The sequence below is a fragment of the Cariama cristata genome, unplaced genomic scaffold, assembly GCF_000690535.1.
Source record: "Cariama cristata isolate BGI_N322 unplaced genomic scaffold, ASM69053v1 scaffold9632, whole genome shotgun sequence".
NCBI lineage: Eukaryota > Metazoa > Chordata > Aves > Cariamiformes > Cariamidae > Cariama > Cariama cristata.
Window position 1 is genome coordinate 54,234 of NW_009604474.1, and position 23,152 is coordinate 77,385.

Genomic DNA, 23,152 nt, shown 5'->3' on the forward strand with positions numbered 1-23,152 from the left:
TGTACTGCCTGCTCCCGCGTAAGGCTGGCGTTGCTCATTCTTAAAACACCTCCAGAGCGTGTGGCTCATTTTCTTGTTTCACAGGTGTGAAAACAGAGGTCGAATCGAATGTCTTGCCCGGCATGACCCAAAAGGCTGAGCAGGGCCTAGAGTTGGGTTTCCTGAGGTGCCATTTTGTCACCTGTCCCCTCGCGGCCGTCCTCACCGACGGGCTGCGTGCGGTGCCTCTGCCACACCTGTCCGTGCAAAGCGCTCAGCTCTGCTGCCTATGGAGGTGGCACTGCATTTTTCTCTGAAAGAATTTGATTTACACACATTTTCCCAATAGGTTTTTATGAGCTTTTTGAAACCTTCATTCCTCCCCTAAAACCTTTTTTGACCAGACATCAGGATTAAAGAAACGGACTCTGTCTCCCAGTTCTAGGCAATTCCCTCCCAAGGGAACTAAGCTCATCCTGCTGCTAAAGGATCAAATGAATTTCATCCCAATAAATTTGAAATCAGCATAGAACCTGGCTCCTAATCCAGATTTTGCTTATTGTGTCCAGAATAAGCAGGGGTTGCACATGAGATGCTATATATGACTGTAATTAAAGAAGATTGCAAGCCAGATACTTTAAGCCCCAGCTCCAGCTTCAGCAGCGGTGGCAGGGAATTGTTTTAACAGATGATATCTTCAGCTAAACAAAGAATGAAGTTCAGTCCTTTGTTTTTTTTTTTTCTTCTTGTTTTATTTTCCTTCAGAACCTTACAAAAGGTGTGCACAGGCAGTAAAAGGAGTTTGCTAAGGGTCAGAATTAGGCTTGGGGTAACATCAATGATGTTTTATTCTTCAATATCTGGGATCGGTACAGGTACCCACCTGGAATTTTACGGTGCACTGCACATGCAAATAGGTGTTAAGAAGCTATAGATAAGAAATCTGTGAAATAATAATATGACAACTTAGTAGCGAGTCATTTGGATTGGTCAGAGAAAGGAATTTTGAAAAGACCCTGCTTAGCAAAAATAGCTGTGCATTTAGCTTCTAAAAATGAGGCCACTTAAAGGGACATGAAGCTGGGCATCAAAAGCTGGTTTGGAAAAATCTTGTGCACTAACAGTTTTAGGAGCAGAGAGCAACAACCTGAATAGTAATTGTTATCACGTAACTGAAAAGTCCTGAGATTTACTCGGACGATGTCCCTGGGAACATTCGTTAAGAATGAACTGCAGTTGAAGCAATTTGTACCATGAAGTCAGACAGGAAATCAGACTAATCCTTGATGAAATTATGTGTAAGCTTGGCTGTCTAAGACTTACTAGAGCAAAAGAGACAGAAGAAAACCAAGCCAGAATGAGATATTGAAAAGTATTGAAACTAGGTCACTGTCCTACATTACACAAAAGCTAAATGGAGCTCTATCATCCCACAGTACGCTGAGCGAGATGAATAAAGGACTTTGTCTGGTGCAAATCTAGCAGCATCCAAGTTATACAGTTGCATAAATCATAAAGAAACTTTAAGCATAGCAGAAATACCAAGACAGGTAGAATCTATAGCACTGAAGGAACATAGGAGGAAATGAAGAGGACGGCTTCTGTTATCACTCTGTGTCATTGCATGATAACAAATTCCCATCAAGAAATCCTGTGACTTATTTAAAAAAAAAAAAAGTGCAATATAAGTAGGATGAAGGGGCACAGAGTGGAAAAGCCATGACAGAATTAGATAGATACACTAAGACAGCAGAAGAGAAGAGATGCTTAATTAGTAAATAGAAGTAAAATTGCAGTAGAAAACAGAATCTGTTTTCTACACTGTAGACTCAAAAACCTTCATCATGATGAGTTAAGCGACAGGCTAGACTTCATGAGCCGATAGGACAGCAAATATTGACTATTCTTGCTCCCCTTCCTTCTCTTTGATATTTAAAGCTTCAATTCCATTCAAGTTGATTCAATCAATGGAATTTATGGATTTTTACTGAATTAAGCACTTTCCCCCCTTCTATTGGTATAGATACAGAATAATTATTAAAAAAGGAAACCTCAGAAGGTGGAAATGGTTTGAAAGGTTATTTCAAGCACAACATTGTTTGTTGTTTTGGTTTGGTTTGATTTTTTTGCCCCTCCATGGCTTATATGAGTTTAGTAGTGAATATGGCTTAACTGTTTACATAATTCTTTTTTTGTTGGAGAAAGACCATCATTTTAACACTGAAATAAACATTATCAGAACACGTTGCTTAAAAGTGAATGCAAGAACAGTCTTTAGATAATAATAATTTAATTAATTAACTGTGGATATCATATTTCCTATCCAAAACCACTAGGAAAAGTATTTCTTGCTCACAGTCTCTGTCTCAGATTGATAGAAACATTTGAGAATACAGCATTGTTCTCTTAGGTGTACGTAGAGCCTAACATCCTCAAACCACTGCCTTCCCCCAATCTTAGAAACAGATAATCAGAATTGATATAGATCTTTAAAAAATGAGCTGTGGGAACTATCTGACAATGAGGCCTTCTAAATTTGTAATTTGAATTTAGGCAGTCAGACGAAATGAAAATGTTGGCCTCAGTCTTTATCTGTTTGGCATTAAGGCACATTGCTAAGGGAGACCTGTTTCTGCTTCGTCTGTGATGTGCGAGAAGAGACTATCCCATTCGTGTCTGCCGACCTGAAGGTCTACAGCTAAAAAGCAATTTTAAAGGACCCTGAAAAAATGTAATTTTATATTTATTAAGAAATATTACTTAAGTTACTATTAATTACCTAGGAACCAGTTCATGCATGTCCTTGGATAAGTGTCCTAGAGCAAAGAAAACTCTGAACCCTCATGGAGCAGAGCTTCCCAGGACAGGTCTGTCTCCATCCCAGCCCTTTGCTAACTCTGCAGCTCCAAACTCGGTGAGATTTGTGTGTGTCCAGGATTCATGTCATGATCCAAATTTTGAACCTCTGCTCTATTTAAATGCAGGACATGTCAGTTTTTCTAGAGTCCATTTTGGTGTATCTAACTATGTGTATTCAAATAAATAATTACCAGCTATTTTATGGACTTTAAATTTGCCTTATTTTCTAAATGAAAATTGTTCTTGGTCTATCCATGGGAAGTTGGAGTTTGAGACAAGAATTGCTCCTGAAGCCATTAGCGTGCATCCTAAATAAAACTGGCCTGTTTTCGCTGCAATGAGCGGTGAAAAAAGAAAGTCCATTAGATACTGGAAATATTGTCTTTCTAAAAGCAGCAGATTTTTATTTGTGCAACATCTAAGCACTGCAAATTTCAGCAGAAAAATGCACTGGAACAGTGGGCGGTTCCGAATTGCTGGAAACTTTACAATGGCTTTTATGTTTAAACATCATTTAGCAGCTGTTAAAGGTCAGCACAAATCCCCTACTTTATCAGTATAAATGAAGTCTACAACTGCCAAGAAAAGAATGCATTAAATAATGCAGTGATTATTATCTCGATTTTTTTTTTCCCTTCAGAAGTGAACGGACCTCTTAAGTAGTTCCGTTTTTCTCCTCCTTCTTTCAAATTGACAAAGTAAAACACCAATTAAATTATTTATGCCAGAAATTTACTTACAGGGATGACACATTTTGTACACAAAGCAAGTAAAACATCTGATGCGTTGTATCGTGCCAGGTGCAGTTAAGAAAATGTAATACAAGTCAGTATCTAGAGGCTAAAACACCCAACAAACTTGCTGCAATGTTTCATTATCAATTTTATTTCCTACCATACACCAAATGTACAGCACAGAACACAATTTTGTTGTTTTGATGTAAGAAATATTAATTGTATGAAGAAACAGTATACAAACTACTCCAAATTAAAAAATGCATACATCATTGCTCTTTACAAAAGGTCTAATTTACAGTATAGCTCATCAATGCATTTAAACACAAAAAAAGGAAAACAAAAAGAAAAAAAAAAATCAGTGCACATTACAAAACACATCAAGTACAAGGGAGGCAAATAAATACAAACATACTTCACAGAACATCCTGAGCAAACAACCAAACACGGATAAATTAACCTGAAGCCATAGTAAATCATAGTAATAAATACATAGGTCAATAAGAGATTTTTTCTTTTTACTTAAATAAAATATATAACAAATTTGTTAAAATATTTAGTAAATTAAATTTTAGTCTTTGTAATGAGTGAACTCATCTTGTATGCATTTAACAAGTATAACAAATGTTCGCTTTTTGTGGTTTTTAGCAAGAACAATAACTTTAATAGCAAATTTTTGTTTGGTGTCCTCCTATTTATATTAGACAGCACATATGGTAGCTTTTGAAAAATCGATTTAAAAATAAACACAGCTCCTAAGAACATACATTTTCCCCTGTCTAAACTAAGATCGGAGAGCTGAATCAACCCTCAAACAAAAAGCAAGCCCCACCTAATGCAGAACAGTGACCACAGTGCATGAGAGTTGAATCACTTTTGAATAGTACTTTTGTGCAGGAACAGTAATAATATAATTGTATATGTCAAGCCTGTGAATGCCATCATATTCAATCTAAATATAAATGAGGCTAATAAAAATAAACACTTTCATTATAGCACGGAAAAATTAAACACACGCTAGATCCATGTATACATTTACACTGAGGCACATATGCACATGAGGTGTGTGTGCATACAAAAAAGGCAGTTTAGCTGGTTGTTTATACCTTTTTCTTAAAAAAAATAAATATAAAAAAAACTTTTGAAACAATGCTTAATTACTTACAATCCCTGAAATAGACATTGCCTCTGTTATAGCAACCGCTACTTTCTGACGGATTCAGAAGTTCCACACCCAGGCTAACGGGATACCGAGGTGCACGCCAGCACCTCCGCGCAAGTGCTCCTCTGTCCACACCTCCGTCTGTCTGTACGCTCTGTAGCACTTGGTACCCTACCAAAAGGCTGGAAACAAATTCAGTATCAGCCTAGTCTTAGTGAAGAAGGATGGGAGAAACCAGTCACGGCGTTGCTACTGTTCGTTCAAAGAGAAAAGCAACCACCGTTACACTGGAGTGGTATTATTCCTCTCCAGACCGCTGCCTTCTCAGCTGCCGTTAAGTTCAAACCAGTATTAAATGCCATTTCAGGGGAGATGTGTTCAATTCATTATGTACAAAGCCTTCAGCTTGGGATGTGTTTGCATTTTTCAGATCCAAAGCCATAGCAATACTGGTCACTTGGTTAAAACCTCAACGTCTCGTACTAAAAAAGTACCAGTCCTATCAAATTATCCTTCTTGTTTAGAGATACTTGTCATTTCCCTCCGTGAGCTAACTCCAAAAAAAAACCTGCAGTGGTAAAATAAATCTGAAGTTCTCTTGAAACGTTTTAAATAATCGTTCGCATAGGCTAAATCACACAGCCAAGTCAAGTGCTTTGCTGATTGCTATATTTCATTATTGCTAACGTATTCTTTAACACACTGTTTTCCAGCATACTGTGCTTTAAAGAGCCCAAGGGCCCCACTAGTGGGCACCGTTTGTCTTCTCATTCCATGCATCTTCACATCTCATGTTACTGCAAACCCATTCCTGATACAAAGCCATTATAAAAAAGCAGGATGTGAGGAAAATAAAACTAGAACCACGGTTCAGTCATTTGTTACTTTCATAGTTTTTTTTTTTTTTTTCTTCCTGTACAAACCCAGCAAGTTATTTAATTTACAGTATAACTTTCAGTCTATTTAAAATCCCATTGGAAAATAAATTAATAAACACATTTGTAAAAATATGGCAGGCCGCAAAAATGCTGTTAAAAGATAAAAAAAACAACTCTCTGATTAGAAATAAATAAAAAATATAAAAAATAGTCGCACACACTTTTTACATTCACTTTACAAAAACTGAGTGCAAAAAAAGAAAAAAAAAGGAATTGTACTGAAATAAATACAATATACTAACAGAGTGCATTGCTGTTAATACAAATAGTCTGTTGTGTTTTTATTTATTTTTTTTTTATGTCGGCTGGGAAAAAATTAGTGCAATGTTGCAATTGTAAATGCAGCATGGCAACCTACACCCCTTAGCAGTACATGAACTCCTAACAGATCCATCTGGAGTTTACTGCTGTTAAGTAATTTCTGTTGCCCAGCAGCTTTCACATCCTACACATGGATGCCCTTCACTGCCTGTTTGATACTTTCCAGCAGAGCTTTGCATTCGGGGGAATAGTCCCGTTCCAGATTGCTGTACATGTCTGTGAGTGTATTTACATATGCTTCGAAATTCTGCTCGCTGATTGGCCCCTAAATGAAGACAAAACAGATTATAATTGTAGGAGAGAAAATTAAGGCCAAAAAAAACCCAAACACCCAAGCCCAAAGCATGGAAAAGCAGCGATATGGCAACTGGGGAGAAGTCATAAACAGGGCAGCCATCCAAATTAATGGAGGGCATGTAGGAACGAAGGGAGTTGCGTGAGTTGGGGGAACCACACACTCTCCAAGCAAGAAAAGGGGGTGGAGATACTATCGTCAGTGTAACCTGCTTTGTTATTGCGGTTTGATTGCCCCTGGGATTGTGGGTGACATCCTCGTAACTGTCCTCACCTAATCTCCCGGCGACACTCTTGAGATTGGGAAGGGGGAACTTAACTCTGGAAACCCAAGTACCTTTGTGGATTTGACCTGGGTTTGCAAGTAAGACATTGAGGACGTGGAGTTTTTGAGAAGGTAGAGCTTTCTTTGCTCCAGAAAAATCACCTGTATGAAACAGGTTAAAGTTTTGGTCTAGGAGCAGAGTAAATAAGGATCCGGGTGTGAAGTTTTCACTCTTTGTGCAGGGTGGACATTCGGATAGGGAAGGATGAGGGGAGTGCTTGTCCGGCACGGTGCGGTACAGGGGAGAGATACCAGAGCTGGCTCAGTCCTGGAAGCAACCGCGCCTGCTATCGCACAGATTTCATCATCCAGCATCTCTTGCAAAGTAAATTAGGCTAAAAGAGCTCTCTGCTAACGCAGCTCCAGTGCTGCTGGTCCCTGCTTATCTGCTTCAAGTGCTGGCAAAACAGTCTCGAAGAAGGTGGGAAGCCGCTGGCTGTGACCTTACCATCTGTGGAAGCTGAATGTCAGCGAGGCTGGAGATGAGGGCTTGGCTTAAGCCAGCTAACTCCTTCAACAGGCTCTCGTTGTTCTGCTCTATGAGTTTGTTCTCTTCTTCTATTGTTTTCAAATTGCTCTCCATAGATGTGATCTAAAAGACACAGGCAGGCACAAACACACAGACCGACCGACCCATGGCAGCGTTGTAACTGCAGTTTGAACCCAAAATCGCAGTCACATGATTATGAGAGGGGCCACGACAGATCTGAAACTTAGGTATGTTTTTTTTTAGGATAGGCATAACTTCTCCACGGAATATTGAGAGCAGGGAAGAGGTTGTATTCACTCTGAGCTGATGGACTTTGCTGCTGGCTCATGGAGAAACCTTCTGTCAGGGAGGCACTGGAGGGTGCCTGAGGGAACTGAGCTCAGGGGGAAGGTCAGTGTGGAGCTGGGATGGAGAGTGTGGCCGCAGGGCTGGCGAAGGGAAGGAGAAAGGAGGCTGATGTTTACATTGCTGTCCTGCTCTTACAGCATCCCTGCTGATCGACCATAATAGCAAGGACACGGGTATTAGCTGTTGTGCTACTTTCCTGCCCCGCTCCTGGGTGGAGGGAAGAGCTGGGGGCTGGTTGGGATTAGTGACAGGGCTGGCACTGGAAACAATAAGAGAAAAATTGAGTGGAAAGGAAACGGAGAGGTTGAGCGCACAACGATCATTGCAAAGACGATCTCCGACCAACAGAATGGAAATGAGGGTTTTGGAAAAAGCAGGAGAAAGCATCCAAGCTAGCAAAACAGTATCTTTTTAGCATCAGAGAGCTGGGAATATACTCAGCTCTGAAGGCTTATATATCAAAAGCAGTGTTGGAAAACTGAAGGCAGCAAGGACAGGGCCTGGTTCCCTGCTGCCCAGCTCCTCTCCCTGCAGCGGGGCAGGGCAGAACCAAGGGCTGCCACCGCCACGCCTGGCCCCGGCTCCACCAGGCACAGGGCGATGGAGTCACATCGCGGCTGTTATGACCACCCTCTCCTCGTTAGGACACACATCTCTGCACTACTTAAATATTTGTTGCTGTGGCCTCTTTACTTCCCTTCCTCACACCCCGTCACACATCAAACTGTCCCCAGAGGAAGGAACGCCTTTTTGCCTGCCTGCAATCCACTACGGCCTCACTTCTGGAGGGTGCTTGCAGCAGCCTAACACCTGGCTGGGCTAGAGTAAAAGGAGACAGAGCAAGCCATGTAGGGGATGTGTTGCTTCGCCTGTAGTTCGGTTCAGGTTTTGCTGGTCAGACTGCCTTCACCAGGGAGCAAGTCCTGGGAGAAGAAATCTGACTGCATAGATGCAAACAGCACAGTGATCACCAGAGAGAATTGAAGTAAGTGTGCTGAGGCACTGAACAGCATCCTGGCCCCCCCCGCAGTGCAATTTGGGATGGATAGCCCCGCAACCTTTGCAGTGTGAAGCCAGATCATTTAGATCCAGCTTAGGTGGCATAAACATCACCCTTATTTAGACCATACATCCGATGGTTATTACAAAAAATCAACACTATATATTCCAGTGTGGTACAAATACAGAGGGGTATGGTTACACTCAGTTTGTTTGAGATCAGTTCAGACTTATATTCAGTTCCCAGATCTCATTTAGAAACTTTTTTCTTAAACTCTTATTCCTAAAATATTGAGCAAGCTTCTGCTTTTGCCTTTACCCAATCTGCCCAGGCAAACCCCCAGGTGCATATAGGAGTCTGTAGGGGTGAACTTCAGCTTATTCCAGAGAACCACTATCAGCGTCTTAAAGCCAATTTAATCTCTCCAGTATACAAAAGAATGAAAGAGAATGACTCTTTTCCATAGCTTCCAGACACGTCTGCTACACAAATTAGCAAAAGGCATCCATTCTTTACCAGGTGTTGCCTGGAGGCAAAATTCAAACTATTTGAATAACTGACGGTGATCTGAACGAGGGAGATTTTCTTAGGTACACAACAATAAAGTCAACTTGCATTAGGAGTCAGAGTGTGCTGGTAAGAGCTAATATCCTCCCTAAAACCGCAGTCAGGGGATTCTGCATGATTTGGTCAACGAAGGAAAATGAACGTTTTGTTTGGTAAATATGTTTTTTCTGTTTCCAAGATCAGCCCCAAACTACCCTGAATTTGTCATTCACCAGATCTTTAAGACAATACCCAGGAATCTGCTGCTTAGTTACAGAAAACAAACAAACAAATTTTACAAAAAAGTATGTAGGATTTTGGTACTTTTAAGTGCCACAGGGTGATCAGAAAACAAGTGCACAGGAGGCTAACTGTGTTTAAACATGGCATTTACATCACATTCAATTTATTTCTTGTGCTTAAACATAGCATAAGAACAAGTAAAACTTTCATGTCGATGTCATACCTGGGTTTGAAGTTTCATCATGTCAGCTTCAATTTTAAGATTGGATTCGTTCAGTTCTTTTATTTCCTCGTCCAAGTGTCTGATTTCTTCATCACTCTCAATACCTGCAAATAGTTGAAAATCCCAGTATCAGATTTAAAATGTCCATATGTAAATGTATGTATGAGTAACAAGCTACGTTATTTGTTACTGAGCAAGAGGAAGATAACAAGCTTTTGATCAAATTATTGATCCTTAAATTGCCTCTTACTTTGTTTTTGCAGTCAAAATTGTTTCCTAGCTGTAAAACCTATACATGAGCTGAACCACAGAAGGGGCTTTCTGAGTTTTTGTGTTTCACAATTCTTTTTTTTCCAGTGCAACATGCAATTACAAGCTGGAGGGTACGGAAAGGAAAAATTGCCCAGAACGAGGAAAGTTTATCATAAAACATGAGGGGGTATTTACATGTGGGTTTTTTTGTTTTAAAAGAAGCGTAACAGCAACCTTTCTTTTGCAGGGAACACTCCAGGGTAGTATCTCCACTAGTATAGTTGCTGACTTTAGCAAGTTCATCTGTACCCACTTCTGATCTTGCAAGAAGTTCTGTAGGGGCAAATCTCTGTGCAGGCAAATCTCTGTGCACAATAACTTCAAGAAGCACAGCCTTAGTTACGTGTGATAAATATTGAAATTCAAATGACAGCAAAAGGGAAATTGTCAGGAAGCTGACAAGTATTACAGAGAAAAAAAAAAAAAAAAGGAAGGCAGACTTTTACATCCCCACAAGTTAGAGAGCAAAGGAAAGAAACTTCAGGTGTTTAATGAAAGCCTTGTCTTGAAAAATACTGAGCAGCTACAGCTGCTGGCAGTACATGTCCCTCTTTCTGCCGAGTATCACCCTGAGAGCAGCTCTGCCTAGAGATCTGTGCTGCTGTTGTTACTGCTTTAAAACCTGGCACCCTGACCTGAGTCTACTGGGGAGCCAGCTTGGGAAATCTGGAAGCAGCAGACGCTGCCCCCGTGAAAACACGGACACATGGAAGCAAACTCGTTTGCCCAACGTAACTCAACCGTTTTGCTCAGCAGTTGGAGGCATAAAAACTAAGTTCCCTGAATCCTGGCTCAATGCCCAACTTTCTAAAGCATGCAGTATAAGAAAGGAGACTCCTACATATTTCCCCCTATAACTATTTGGTAATTGTTCCTTTACCCTAGGGTTAGGAAAATTGTCCAAGTACTGCACGGGAACTAAACGATGTAATACTCAAGTTAGGGAGAGGAGTCAATTTCTGCACACAATATTTATCCCTTCTTACCTTAGTCATCAAATAGCTAAGTCCTCCTGATCTGTAACTAATAATTTATTATTAATAACAATATTGAAAGCATCTCCAAATCAAAAAATAATGCTCTGAGACAAGACAAGAGCATACCATCAATGTTGAGTTATCATGATGTAAATCAGAATAATTTTATAATGTCTCATGCAAAGATTTTTGTTATTCAGATTTGTTATTGCTAAAGAGAATTGAAAGGAGCGAGAATTAATGCCAGCATGGCATAAAGGGGCATAAGTATAAATGGGAGTCAGGGCCCTTCTATCTAAATAAATGTCATCATCTTTTACAAATCTTCTTACCACCACTTGCTTTAAGCTTGATAGTCATTAATTCTTCCGAAATTTTGCCCTTTTTTATGGCTTGTGCATTCAGAGGACAACCAGACAGGCTGAAACGGATAGGAAAAAAATCATTAGCACCCTCTTGAAAATGGCAACAATCCTTTCAGGCAATATTATCATGCACTTGGACAGACCTCTGTACCTAAGGTCACATCAGTATCTCCATTATAGCATAGCTTTGGGGAATGACATAACTCATAAACAGCCATTTAACTGTATATTCCAGCTTGAAAATTGGCACAGAAATCTCAACCGATAAGTAAACAACTCTTAAGCATATTTCAGAATAATCAAAATAGCAGTGGCAGCTACTGTTAAGTTATGTGAAGACGAATTTACGGAATTCTTGAAGTTCCAACACTTATAAATAAAAACTCTCTACTGTTTGTATCGAGGGCTTGTGCTACAGAGGAGAGGTGCAGCATGGTCCTTTGCAATGGCAAGTTTACTATCCTAAAAAAAAAATTAGTTAATGGGACGATTTCCACAGTGCACAACTATTGTATCATTTTGTTGATACATAATAATGATCAATTCAATAATAACTCTGGATATACCCTATAGACTGTAATAGCTTTTTAGAATGGTTCTATTATACAGTCAGTTTGCCTTTTAACCACTGTTCACATTAAATTATATTTTGCTATTTCAAAGCTTACAATTTCATCAGCTGGTAATTATCTGAGGCAATTTTTATAGCCCACTAAAGGGCTAAGATGAATTGCACTGTCTTAATACTATCTTCATAAATAACAAAGAAGAAATACCCATATGCTGAAGAACTGGCAGAAGGATTTATATTCTGATGTAGCCAAGTAAGGAGTGAAGGAAAATTTGTTCCACAGAAAAATGGTCGATTTTTGTGTGTGTGTAAAAATCAAAATCCTAACAGACATGGTATTTCCACATGGGGAAAAAAAAGACAAAAAAAGAAAAAAACCCACAAAAAACTTTCGCAAGTTAAACTTGGCTTCATATTGGCTTAGCTAAAAGCTATACTGGGAAAGACGCTAGTTCTCCAGTTCTAAAATGTTGCTTAGTGTCTCTGCCCAGAGCAGACAACTAACTGGAAGAATGTCTCAAAGCCGTGGGTTACTTGTTAGGTCTCAGACATCCTAGGAAAGGGTATTGTATCACAAAGCTATATTTACTACCTCATTTTAACTAACATGATCTTGAGTGTGATGCAGCCTTATGTAGGACATATATCATCTGTAGCATGAGTTGCATCAGCTAATATACTATTTATGGTATTTACTTAATTAGCCCAAATTTACAGTAGTGTCCTAATGTAAAGACTTTAACATGGGATGTAGATCACAAGTTAGGATAACACTGGACTCTGAATTCATTCGAGTCACCTTGGACATTCTTGTATTGGAGAAGTTGGTTCAGATTGTTAGAAAGCAAAGGAGGGATAGAATATAGCCTTAATTTCTGTTACAGAGAGAAGAGCAATCTTTGCCAGGTATTAATGCAGTTTCTATAGCCAAATTCTTTGAGTGATATTGATTTAACGTGGTGAAATTACACTAATGTTTTCACAGTGATATAGAAAATCATGGTATTTATTGTTACTGGTTATATGTGCAATTCCTGCTTTGTAAGGATAGTTTTCTATGTAAGATTGTTATAACTTCGAACTGGTGTAATCCACGTGAGTTCTACATGTTTACCTTTTTGTGTGGTTCTACCTATTTAAATACAAAGTTTATGAAAACAGCTTTTCCACTGGTAGAAAGATGACATGAATGCAGCCATTGCTCTTGCTAAATATTTTCTTTTGCCATTTCAACGATATTTGCGTTTTCCATAAAAGATATACACATACAACTCCATATTTGCCTAGGAAAGAACTCTTTAATTTTAAACCGTATAGGCACTGTGCTAATCTGAAGAAAAGACCTTGGAAAATCATGCTGCAATGGAAACACAGAAAAAGAGGTAAAAATTGATTCCAACTCTCTGAAAGTTATTCTGATCTGTATTACTTCAGCTGCAATGTAAACTATGCTGTTACTCAAAAGACTTCAGCACAATTTATTCAGACTGTAACCTCACATGTTGCCAATTCAACAGTGGAACGTTAAGGAAAAGTGAAAAGAGAAAACACAAAGTTATACCTTCTGTGGGTGACAAAAACATTATTAACATGACCCAGCCCGTTGCAGCCTGGCAAAGGACAGTGTGGCAGCTCTTGTTTGTTCAGTTTCCAGGATAGTGAAGACCCATTGACGGGACTCTCCTTCTGTCTCTTGGCAGCCAAAGGACAACCAGAAGCAGTGCGATGAGAAGTGTATTTACCTGATATGTGACCTTGGCCATCACAGCCTATCACTGGACATCTACAGAAACACAGCAAAAGAACCCCTGTTTTCACCGGAGAGAGCAGGCAAAGACAGTCTCAAGCAAGTCTGAGAAAATAATTCCAGCTGCCCGTGCCACTTTGCATTAATGGATTAAGATTTGGTCCCTGGAGGCAAACTGTACCTGAGCATCCAATTCATGTCAGGCTGAGTTATGAGGGTTCAGCTGTTCTTAAGATTAGGCAATGTAAAATACAGTTGTAGAGCCTAAGAAACTAAAACATTCATTTAGATAGTATTTTACCTGAAAAGAAAATTGAAATTATATCAATCACAGGCAATGAATCACACTTCTACAAGAGCAGGGAAAGGCAGGATTCTCTCTTCTCTATCTAGGTTTCTGGTGTGATGCAGAGAGTGGGTTCCTGTACCTGGAAAACTTATACCAGCTCATGCAAATACTTGCACAGAAAATTTGGGGATTTTTTTGTGCTGCTCTGTCAGTGTTATCCAGCTTCTCATATATCATTAGCAAGTATTAAGAACAGCATTGTATGCAACTAAATCTTCATATCGATATTCTGGCACTTATCATTTACTGATTTTAATGGAATGTGCATTCAAGTCAGGAACGTAGTGAATCTCTATTGAATTTCCAGTTTCATCTTTAAGTGAAATTCTAGTATATACATAGAGAAAAGACATGAGATTTACATATATTTAAGTTCTCTGGGAGATATTTTGAAGGTGTCACTCTGATTTAATTAGCTGACATGTTTCACTACAGGCAGAAATAATTTGTTTTCCTTCATTTTGCCAATTTTTTCATCCAAGTGGCACTTTCATAGCACAGTTTAAAATAATTGGACCAATGCAAGCAGATACAGCAATCCTTCCTCACTGTTTAGGCTCCAAGCTGATGGACTCCACCAGCTTCCCTAGAAGCAGAAACGTTTGGTTCGGCTCCAGCTCCAGCCCCTGTTCTCATGAAGCTCAGATTAACTGGGGCATCTCCTGTGATCCCTCGACTCCTGGGATCTTACAGGCTTCCCCCCCTCCCTTCACTGGTGATAGACCACAGCTTTTGTACTCACTTAAGTTCAGGGTCTTCTTTTTCTTCCTTGGTAGGAGTCACTTTGATACCTCCTTTCCTGGCGCGAGGACAACCAGATAAGCTGAAAGAAGCACACAGAATAAAAGCTGCCTCTTTCTGCTGCTGCTTGCCGAGAGCCCCGAGCGCTGCAGCCCCGTGCGATGGGATGGTTTTTACCTTCTGTGGGATGCATAGTTCCCCGTCACGTGGCCAGAGCCGTCACAGCCAGGTGTCGGGCACCTATGGAATAATACAGGGAGCTTACAAAGTACGGCTTCAAAGGTACATGGTAAATACCGTGTACATTCTACGTTTTGTCTGGGGTAGAAGAAAGAACGGCAGAGCTTTTGTTGAATAATTAAAACCAGTTCCCGCTGATTTTGTATTTTACATGAGCAGACTCCTTTCATTTTTTTTTTTAATAACAGAGTTTTGGTAAGGAATCTGAAATATATTGCATATGATGTGTAGATTTAATTAGTTTATAGCGCTGTTTGCACCAACCATTTTTCATTGTACAGGATCAACATTACAAAAAAAATAAACAACAAAGCAGCTTGATATAGATCTGTTTGTAAATTTACTGTTATGTGTGTGTTTGTTATTCTTCTGATATTTTCAGGTACAGATATAAATAAGCACCTTGCCAGTATTTACAGAAGGGGAAACGGAAGCAGAGAAGCAGTTTAACTTTCGGACATCAGTAGATGATAGCCAGAATTTGAATTTAATAGTTTGTATATTCTAGCACTGTAAGCATACACCAGGACCATACCTTTCTAGCACTAGATTCAATTGGGTATTCAGTTTGGCATTTGGATTATGCTTATGTCTCACAGTTAGGGGGTTTCCCTGTGTGTCTGTGTGCAACAAACAAACCTTTTCAAGTATGAATGTTTAATACTAAAACATCCATACGATGAAAAGAAATAAACCTGCCTGTTACTGTGTTTTTGCCAGTGATTTGCATGGGGGTGGGCTTCTTGCTTGCTGGTCGTACATGAAGAACCTGCTCCAAAAGCCTACTGGGGTCAGTAGGGCTTTCCACTGACTTCCGTGGGGTTTGGAGCAGGACCTTCCTGGTAACACCTTCCATCTCAGAAGTTCAGATATACGTTTTTTGTTTTTTTTTTCATTTAAGGCTATTGCATTTCTTGTGGGGGTCTTTGTTTTGTTTTGGTTTGTTTTTTTTTCAACACTTCTCAGCATACAAAGCAGCACAAAAAAAAAAAATTTACCTTTAGAAGTTATGCCAGCCATTTCTGTGTTTCTGTATTATACAGCACAAAGTTCTTATGCTAAGCATCCCTAAGGGCCTTTTGAATGCTATGATTTTTATAGAGTACCAGAATTACAGAAAGAGTTGTGCCAAATAATCTTGTACTGAACGATTAAGGAAACTTGCATTGTTCAATACTCTTTTAAGCGTCTCAGTTGTTATTGAATCTTTCCTGAGGTGAGGAGGTGGGCGATTTAATCTAGTCATTGATAGGCTGGCATGGAAAACACTCACAAATATAATTGTAGTAGGACATCTGAGTGTGCAGGTGTGTCTCTTCACAGAATATTTAAAACTATTTTTCTGTGAACAATTAATTTGTCAAAAATGTGATTTCCTTTGGACATGACCAAATTTATTCACTGATTCAAGTAGAATTCAGCAAATAATTTCAACTGAAGAAAGGGGAGACTTTTTTTTTTTAAAGATAACGTCAAAACATTTCATGATGACATTTTGTGAACAAAATATTTTGGCAGAAGAACATGTCTCACACTGACAGCGAAGGTAGAGGTGTGGGTTGCAGAGTGCCAGATACGCTCGAGTGTGCAGAGCTAAATATTGACCTGTCTGAGCGTGGGACAAGGACTGGGCACAACATCATGCGGAGCAGGCAGGAAGGGCAGATGTCTGGAGAGTGTGAATGCTCACAAGTAAATCCAGAACACCTGCCAAATACTATGGGTATTAATTTTGGCTACTTGTTTTATCAGATGATCACAGATGGAAGAGCTGTCCGCATAGACTGGACGTGGACTTTAATTCAGTAAGAGCTCTTTCTGAGAGACATTCAGATCTGAGAGTCTGAGAGTTATGGACTTAAAAAAGGCACTGAACTACATTTAAGTCTCTCCATCTGTATTTAACACTTCTGGCAGCAGATAGATTTTACAACCAGATTAGAGTCCAAAGTATTCTTGAGGTCATTAAAGATCTGAGGCTGAGATATTATCAATACTGATGAAATTATAAGATGATATTTCAGGTGGATTACTGACAAATTAGTAAGAAGCTTCACTAGCAAGGCTCCCAAGCTTGACCATTGGGTTGGATTTTCCAAATATTGGTTATATCTTTGTATGGATTGTGAAATTCCACAACACAAGATACACCAACAATGTATGCCTTACAGTCAGTAATACTCTGGATCTTCATCAGCTTTTAACTAGCTAATGAGTTTGGACCGGTGCCCCAGCTTAGGGAGTCATCCTCTCTTATGGATACCTCTGCAGAGCCAAGAAAATCAGATTTACATTGGACGGCCAGAGGCCTCAGGAGCTCAAGCTAAAAGATGTCAACTCTCAAGTGGGTGTAGGTTACAGATTCTTTTACAATTCATCAAGTTTGTTTTCCAAGAACAAATCTCTCAGTGATTTCACATAGAAATTCTTATAACAGTAATTTTTAAACTATTTTATTTAATTTGTAGTAATTTATATTAATTATATAATATATAAATATTTTTTTTTAACAGACCACCTGCTATTTTGTTCCCTTCTCCAGGAAGATTACTTTATCTTTAGTTAAACGAACTACAACTGCATGTAAAATCTATACGCTGAGCTGCAGATCTAGGAGCGTGTCCGGTACTTTTACTCCCTAGAAAACTCACAGGGATGACTGGATATGAACTGTAGTTAAGGCAAACCCACAGAGGTCAGCTGAGAAAACCATGGACTGAAATATGTCATGCTGCCTATGGTATATGGATCCGTATCAACACCTTGTGTGAAACCTGTCTAGAAGAACTGCTAGAATCTCTCCTAAAAATTGACATTTAACCACTGCAACAACTTGTCTAAGGATAGGACTGACTATCTACTCCTTAAAGTTTCTGAACTGTAAGCAAATATCTTTCTAAAGTACACTTTTAAAATTCTTTAAGGCTTGATAAGCAAGCTCTTTGGTGAAATAGGATAATCAGTCATAATTATCGCTTATAGCTTTAAAATCTGAGTCATCATCAACTTTAGTATGTTTTAATTTGACCGCCTTAAATTGCCCTGTGCAGCAAGAATCCTCAGATAAAAAATTTCTTGAATCTGACTCAAAGGCTCACTTTCTGAACAGATCTTCCTTATTTCCAAACTGTAGATCACATGGAAGCCTTGTATCTTTGCTGGCTTACAGTTTCATAATTAAAGCCAAAATCGTATCTTGATTCTGGCAAATTAAACATGAATAACATTTGGAAAAAATACACAGCTTTTTCATATTCATGCCTAACTACATGAGGGCACTTTCGTGGCCTGATTCTATGAGCATTTATGTCCTCTGCTCGCATTGCAATAGTAAAATTAACTATTAATATCGCTGTATTATACCAGTGCCAGTACAATTGCCGTTTTTGGCATAAGATTTCATTTAGCAAACACTTATCAGAAGCAGAGTTTTGTTTAAAATTTCACCTGAAGTATGTTTGCAGGAAGCTAAAATAAGGGGGTACATTTGTGGAAAATAATTTTATTTAGACCTTTTTCTTTTTGCAAATTGTCTGTGAACAGATTTTGATTTTTGCTCTTTTTCTAGTTAATTGAAATTAAATGCGAAGTGCGTTATGCAACATATTTCTGTCTGTGAAATGTCCATGAACTTTGACTTTGTCTTTCACAACTCACTTATTATACATGGCATACAGTGTGCAGTTTGTCATTTAAGTCATATGCTGTTGCTCCTCTTTCCTTATGGCATGACCAAAACTCTAGAAGCTTTAGTGGAAAAATAACCATATTGGTATGCAAATTTCCTTATTCACACATGAATATGGGAAGGGGGGGCTGCATGAGGAGCAACTATTCAAAATATTTGTGTGAGTGTCTATGTATGGCAGAAAGCCAACAAAAGCAGGGACAAATATATATGACTCAGCAAATGATTTCAAATTTGTCAGCATTTTCGCAAGTCAGTTCCTTGCTTCTTGTGCTGCTCTTTTTAAAACAAACTAAACCTAAATTTTATACCTTTGAGACTCAGTGATGGAAAAACTGAAGCATTGTGCCAGTGTGTCCGTTTACCTGCTGGCTTTGGGAACTGCTTTGAGCAGTTGCCCATATAAATTGCCTTTCTTTGCCATTTTGCTTCATCTCCAGTAGGTTCAAATCCATAGCTACCATCAGTTCAGCATTTTTTTTGTAATTCAAGTTGTCAGACTAGGGGATAAGACCACGAACATTTGATTTGGGGAAGCTAAACACTGAATCGAGCCTAAATGTAGTCCCTCCTACTATTAATACCATTAGAACAGCATAATAGTGCCATGATAAGAAGTTATTTTCTTATATCTAGACTAGGGATGAACTTAAAGGACAGAGAGGACGGTCACGGGATTCTGCCCTTTTTACACGTATTCATGAGTTTTTCCAAGCCATCTATTATGGGATCCAATTTACAAGTTGCAGAGGGAAAGCTATGAAAGAACTCTAATTATCCTTTCCTCTTCCCCACATCCTTATTGACAAAGCCAATTCAATAACTAGATGACTGGTTGCCAGTGCCTCTCTTGACTACAGATTTTTGAAATATTCATATGTCCCTATACATCTGTCTATATAGCAGAGCCTGCACAGTCCTTTTGTAAGTGACATTTCATGGTGAGAATTATGCCAGCACAAAATCATATGACTTGATGCCTGCTTTAGTGACATTAAAGTCATAGTATATGGTAGTGAATGATAAAAAATTATTTGCAGGAGTTCTGGTCTCATTTTTAGATTTATTCTAACCATATTTATTTCTAACTAAATAATTCTAATCTATTCTAACTGGATCAGACTGAGTTATTTGCCAGATCAGTCTTACGTGTTAGACATTTTCTGTTTCTCTCTGATTCAGAAATACTGTGAGAGCAGCATCTCTCCTAGTGTTTACAATTTTTTCCCCCAGGTCCTGGTTAATTCATGAAAATGAAGGGGTACAAAAATGAAGACAGACAAATGAAGAAAAGTAAACTCTGTTTCACTCAAAAGCTTTCAAACCAATTCACTTCAAGTTTCAGACAAAGGTTTGATGTAACTCAGAGCAATTCAAATGAACAACTGCATTAATGTAGGGAACATGTTGATCAAAGATAAATAACAATAACATTTGTGCTGTTGCCCATACTTACTTAAGCTCCTGAGAGTTAGCAGCCATAAGGGATTTTAAGGTCTTGTCAGCTAATGGGCACCCAGAAACACTGAAAAAAAACCCAATGTGAAATGTTTTACTAAAACAGGACATTTTTTTCCTAAACCAGCAACCTCCAGACAATCCATGACTTACAATGGAGAAAAATATATCCTCAAGTATGTGCTCTTGGAAAAGGAGAGGCAGCCAATATCAGGCCGTAGTTCTTAAATTACTGGAAAGATATATGGTTAGGGCCAAAGGTTTCTAAGTCCCTGTAAAGCTTCGCATAGGGAGGCAGCGGTACACAGAGCCTTTCCTTTATGTTGCCTACACGAAGGGCAGGTAGAGCATCTGATCCATGTGGCTGGGAAAAGGCAGAAACTGCTTGCATCCTGCTCCCAAAAGGAAAGGCAGGAGATGATTGTTTCAACCCCTAGGTTGACAGTAGGCTATTCTGAGGAAAATACTTAGCATCTTCAGATTATGTTAGCAGATCTATGAATTTCAAAGCCATTCATAGAGATATCTGCAGAAACCGCATTTAAAAGCTTGTGCAGCAGCATCTGTATGGCAAGTGCTTGTACACTTTGGGAAATGCAAATGTTACTGAATGACTTATCTACAGGTCTCAGCTAAGAAATGCAGCTCCAGTTATAAGAATATCCACCAGTCTATTGAGTCCAGACCTTCACGAAATATAACAAAACCAGCCACATTTCTGTATGGATTATTTTCTGCAAGTTACTTTTGAATACTTATCGATGGTTAGTATAAAAATGTTCAAAGATGACAGTAGCTAAAAGTAGCTCTGTTTCCTGCTTTAGGCTTCCTGTTGTTTCTTACCTGCGGTGTGAGGCATAGTTTCCTGTTACATGACCGCTACCATCACATCCTGGAGTCGGACAGCTACGCAAAGAAGATGCAATGAGAAATTAGAGTATGTATAATACACCACATAGCTCGCCCTACCCTGCAGTGAACTACGTAACGATCCTTAGGGCAATCACATTCATCACTGCGCATCTCAACACTATTATGACACTGCAGAAAACTAGCAAAACTTACGTGACACTTCGAGTTTTCAATTATTACTTGAAACATAGATAGAAAAAAGTTTTCCTATTTCTACCATGCAAATGAGTCAAAACTGTTGGGGTTTTTTTTGGTTGTTTTTTTTTTAATTCTATGTAATGTGAAACCACCATAATTTGTATAGATTTTTTGGTTATGACTTGGATTCTTAAAAGGACAGTTTTGTTACTGGTGCCAAATTTTGACAGTAATTCATAAATGTTAGGGCTGAATTTTCTGATCTGACCTCCTGTATAACACAGGCCAGAGAACGGTAATATCCAAAATAATTCCCTTGACTTCTGACTAAAATAAGGCACCTTCTTTAGAAACACATCCAATCTTTATTTGCTGACATAAGTGAGAAATTAGGTGTTACAGTTACTTGCAGAACAGAAAGCACATCAAGCTCGCACAGCTGAAGTTCAGAATGAGCACAAAAGTTTCCCAAGACGTTTCTCAGCTGACTGAGAAGTGATACAAAGGTGGTGTACATTTAGCAGAACAGATATGTTCATTTACGCCAAGAGATGGAGGTATGTTTGACCTGGAGAGCATGTTATAGCTTCTGTATTTCCTCAGCCCTTCTTCACTCATAGCACTGAGCTCATTTATCACATTGGGATACAGTCCTCTGCAAGAGGGCAAAGATATCAAGAAATGCAATTTGTGCATGGAAGAGGAAGGGTAGGTGAATTAAGTATACCTTTCTACAATATTTTAAAACACTCTAAGACCAGCCCCGCAGAGTCACCTTATAAAGGGCTGTGTTTCTTTCACTGGGCACATGGATAAGAAGGGCAAGCAGAAGCTGTGCAAGAACTTTTAGCGAGTGCTACACACTAATGAACAAGGGGTATCTGAGATCCTCACCTGGCTATTTTCTCTGAGCTGGCAGAGTGCTAGGAAGTTTTTCAAATCTGTAAAAAAGCCTTAGGAAGACATCAACCTCATTTTCACAGCCCATTTCAACCTGAGCAATGCAGTTATGGGCAAGAGAATTAACATGGAAAAATAGAAAGCACATGCTAGGAGGTGGTATTCCTACAATAGTTCGCTGCAACTGAGCTAGCCACGTCAGAAGATTTTTCTGTGCAAGTGCTTATGTCATTTTAACAACTTCCTCATGATGGAGCCACCTGTACTGAATTGTTCTGTACAAGTTCTGAGCCCAATGGGAGCACAGAAATGCAGTCTGATCCCTATATTACCTATAGATTCTCCCGATAAATTAAAACTATTTCTTGTTCAATTTTCTGGGCAGCTACATTTTAAATACCTATTTCTGCTCACTGCTTGAAAATAATACAGTAAAACCAGTGTGAGCTGATCATTGTCCTAGTAAATATTCTGGATGCTATTATTTAGGAGAGTAGAAAAGTATTTTACAGACGTCTCAAAACAAGTCAATATCACAAAGTAATAAATATTACAAAAGAAAGGCCATTAGTCTTTAGCAAATAAACTCTCAGTGATTTTTGTATGCATTTGTTTTAGAAGAGGCAAAACAAACCTGACCTGTAGCAATTTAGGTCATGAACTACAACTGCAGATATAACGTGGTGGGTAGGCAACATGCGGACTGCACGGCATGAGGGGAAAGAAACGCTCTTCACAACAGCCTGCCCCAGGGAAACGTAAATCCTAGAGACAGAGGCGGATCTAACTGCTTCATTGCCACTGAGTCTGGGGAGCAGGACACAAGGTGACGGGATGCGACTCATTTATTTATGGGTGAGCCTGCAGTGATACGTTATGGACTATCATCACTAAGTGATACGGAGTGCACTTGTCTAGAGAGACCTACTCTGGTTTGGGACAAAAAAAAAAAAAAGTGCTATAAATGATTGCTAAGTCTTAATTGACTATTACAGTCAAAACACTGTACTGATGTCAAAATAGTGTTGATGTGAATAGAAAGGGGTTTTGTGAAGAACCTAGGTGAGATTTAAAAAAGGGACTAGTGTTATGAGCTGATTGGGACAATTTTATGAACAATTCCAAACTGAAACAAGCTGTTCCAAGCAGAAAGATTTAACGGAATTTCTTTGCAGTTTTAGATAGCAAAGTTTTGGAACTTAAGACAGATCAAGCGAGTTGCTGTACTAGGGAAAAGAGACTCTTAGCCTATTCTCCCAGGCTGTGAATTGCTGCATCCACTGGATTTTCAG

At 39.1% G+C, this 23,152-nt stretch overlaps 1 protein-coding gene across 1 annotated transcript in view; it reads right to left on the reverse strand.

Annotated features, from left to right (window-relative positions):
• Nucleotides 1-6,044: 6,044 nt before the first annotated feature.
• ST18 (suppression of tumorigenicity 18, zinc finger) overlaps nt 6,045-23,152 on the reverse strand; it is a gene marked incomplete at its 5' end in the record, with an annotated part of 74,720 nt that continues 57,612 nt past the window's right edge. The window contains 9 exons of the mRNA XM_009695640.1: nt 6,045-6,258; nt 7,061-7,204; nt 9,463-9,566; nt 11,084-11,172; nt 13,249-13,470; nt 14,526-14,606; nt 14,702-14,764; nt 19,909-19,977; nt 20,754-20,816. Coding sequence (XP_009693942.1) covers nt 6,118-6,258; nt 7,061-7,204; nt 9,463-9,566; nt 11,084-11,172; nt 13,249-13,470; nt 14,526-14,606; nt 14,702-14,764; nt 19,909-19,977; nt 20,754-20,816 — 976 coding nt within the window. The remainder of the gene's footprint in view (nt 6,259-7,060; nt 7,205-9,462; nt 9,567-11,083; nt 11,173-13,248; nt 13,471-14,525; nt 14,607-14,701; nt 14,765-19,908; nt 19,978-20,753; nt 20,817-23,152) is intronic.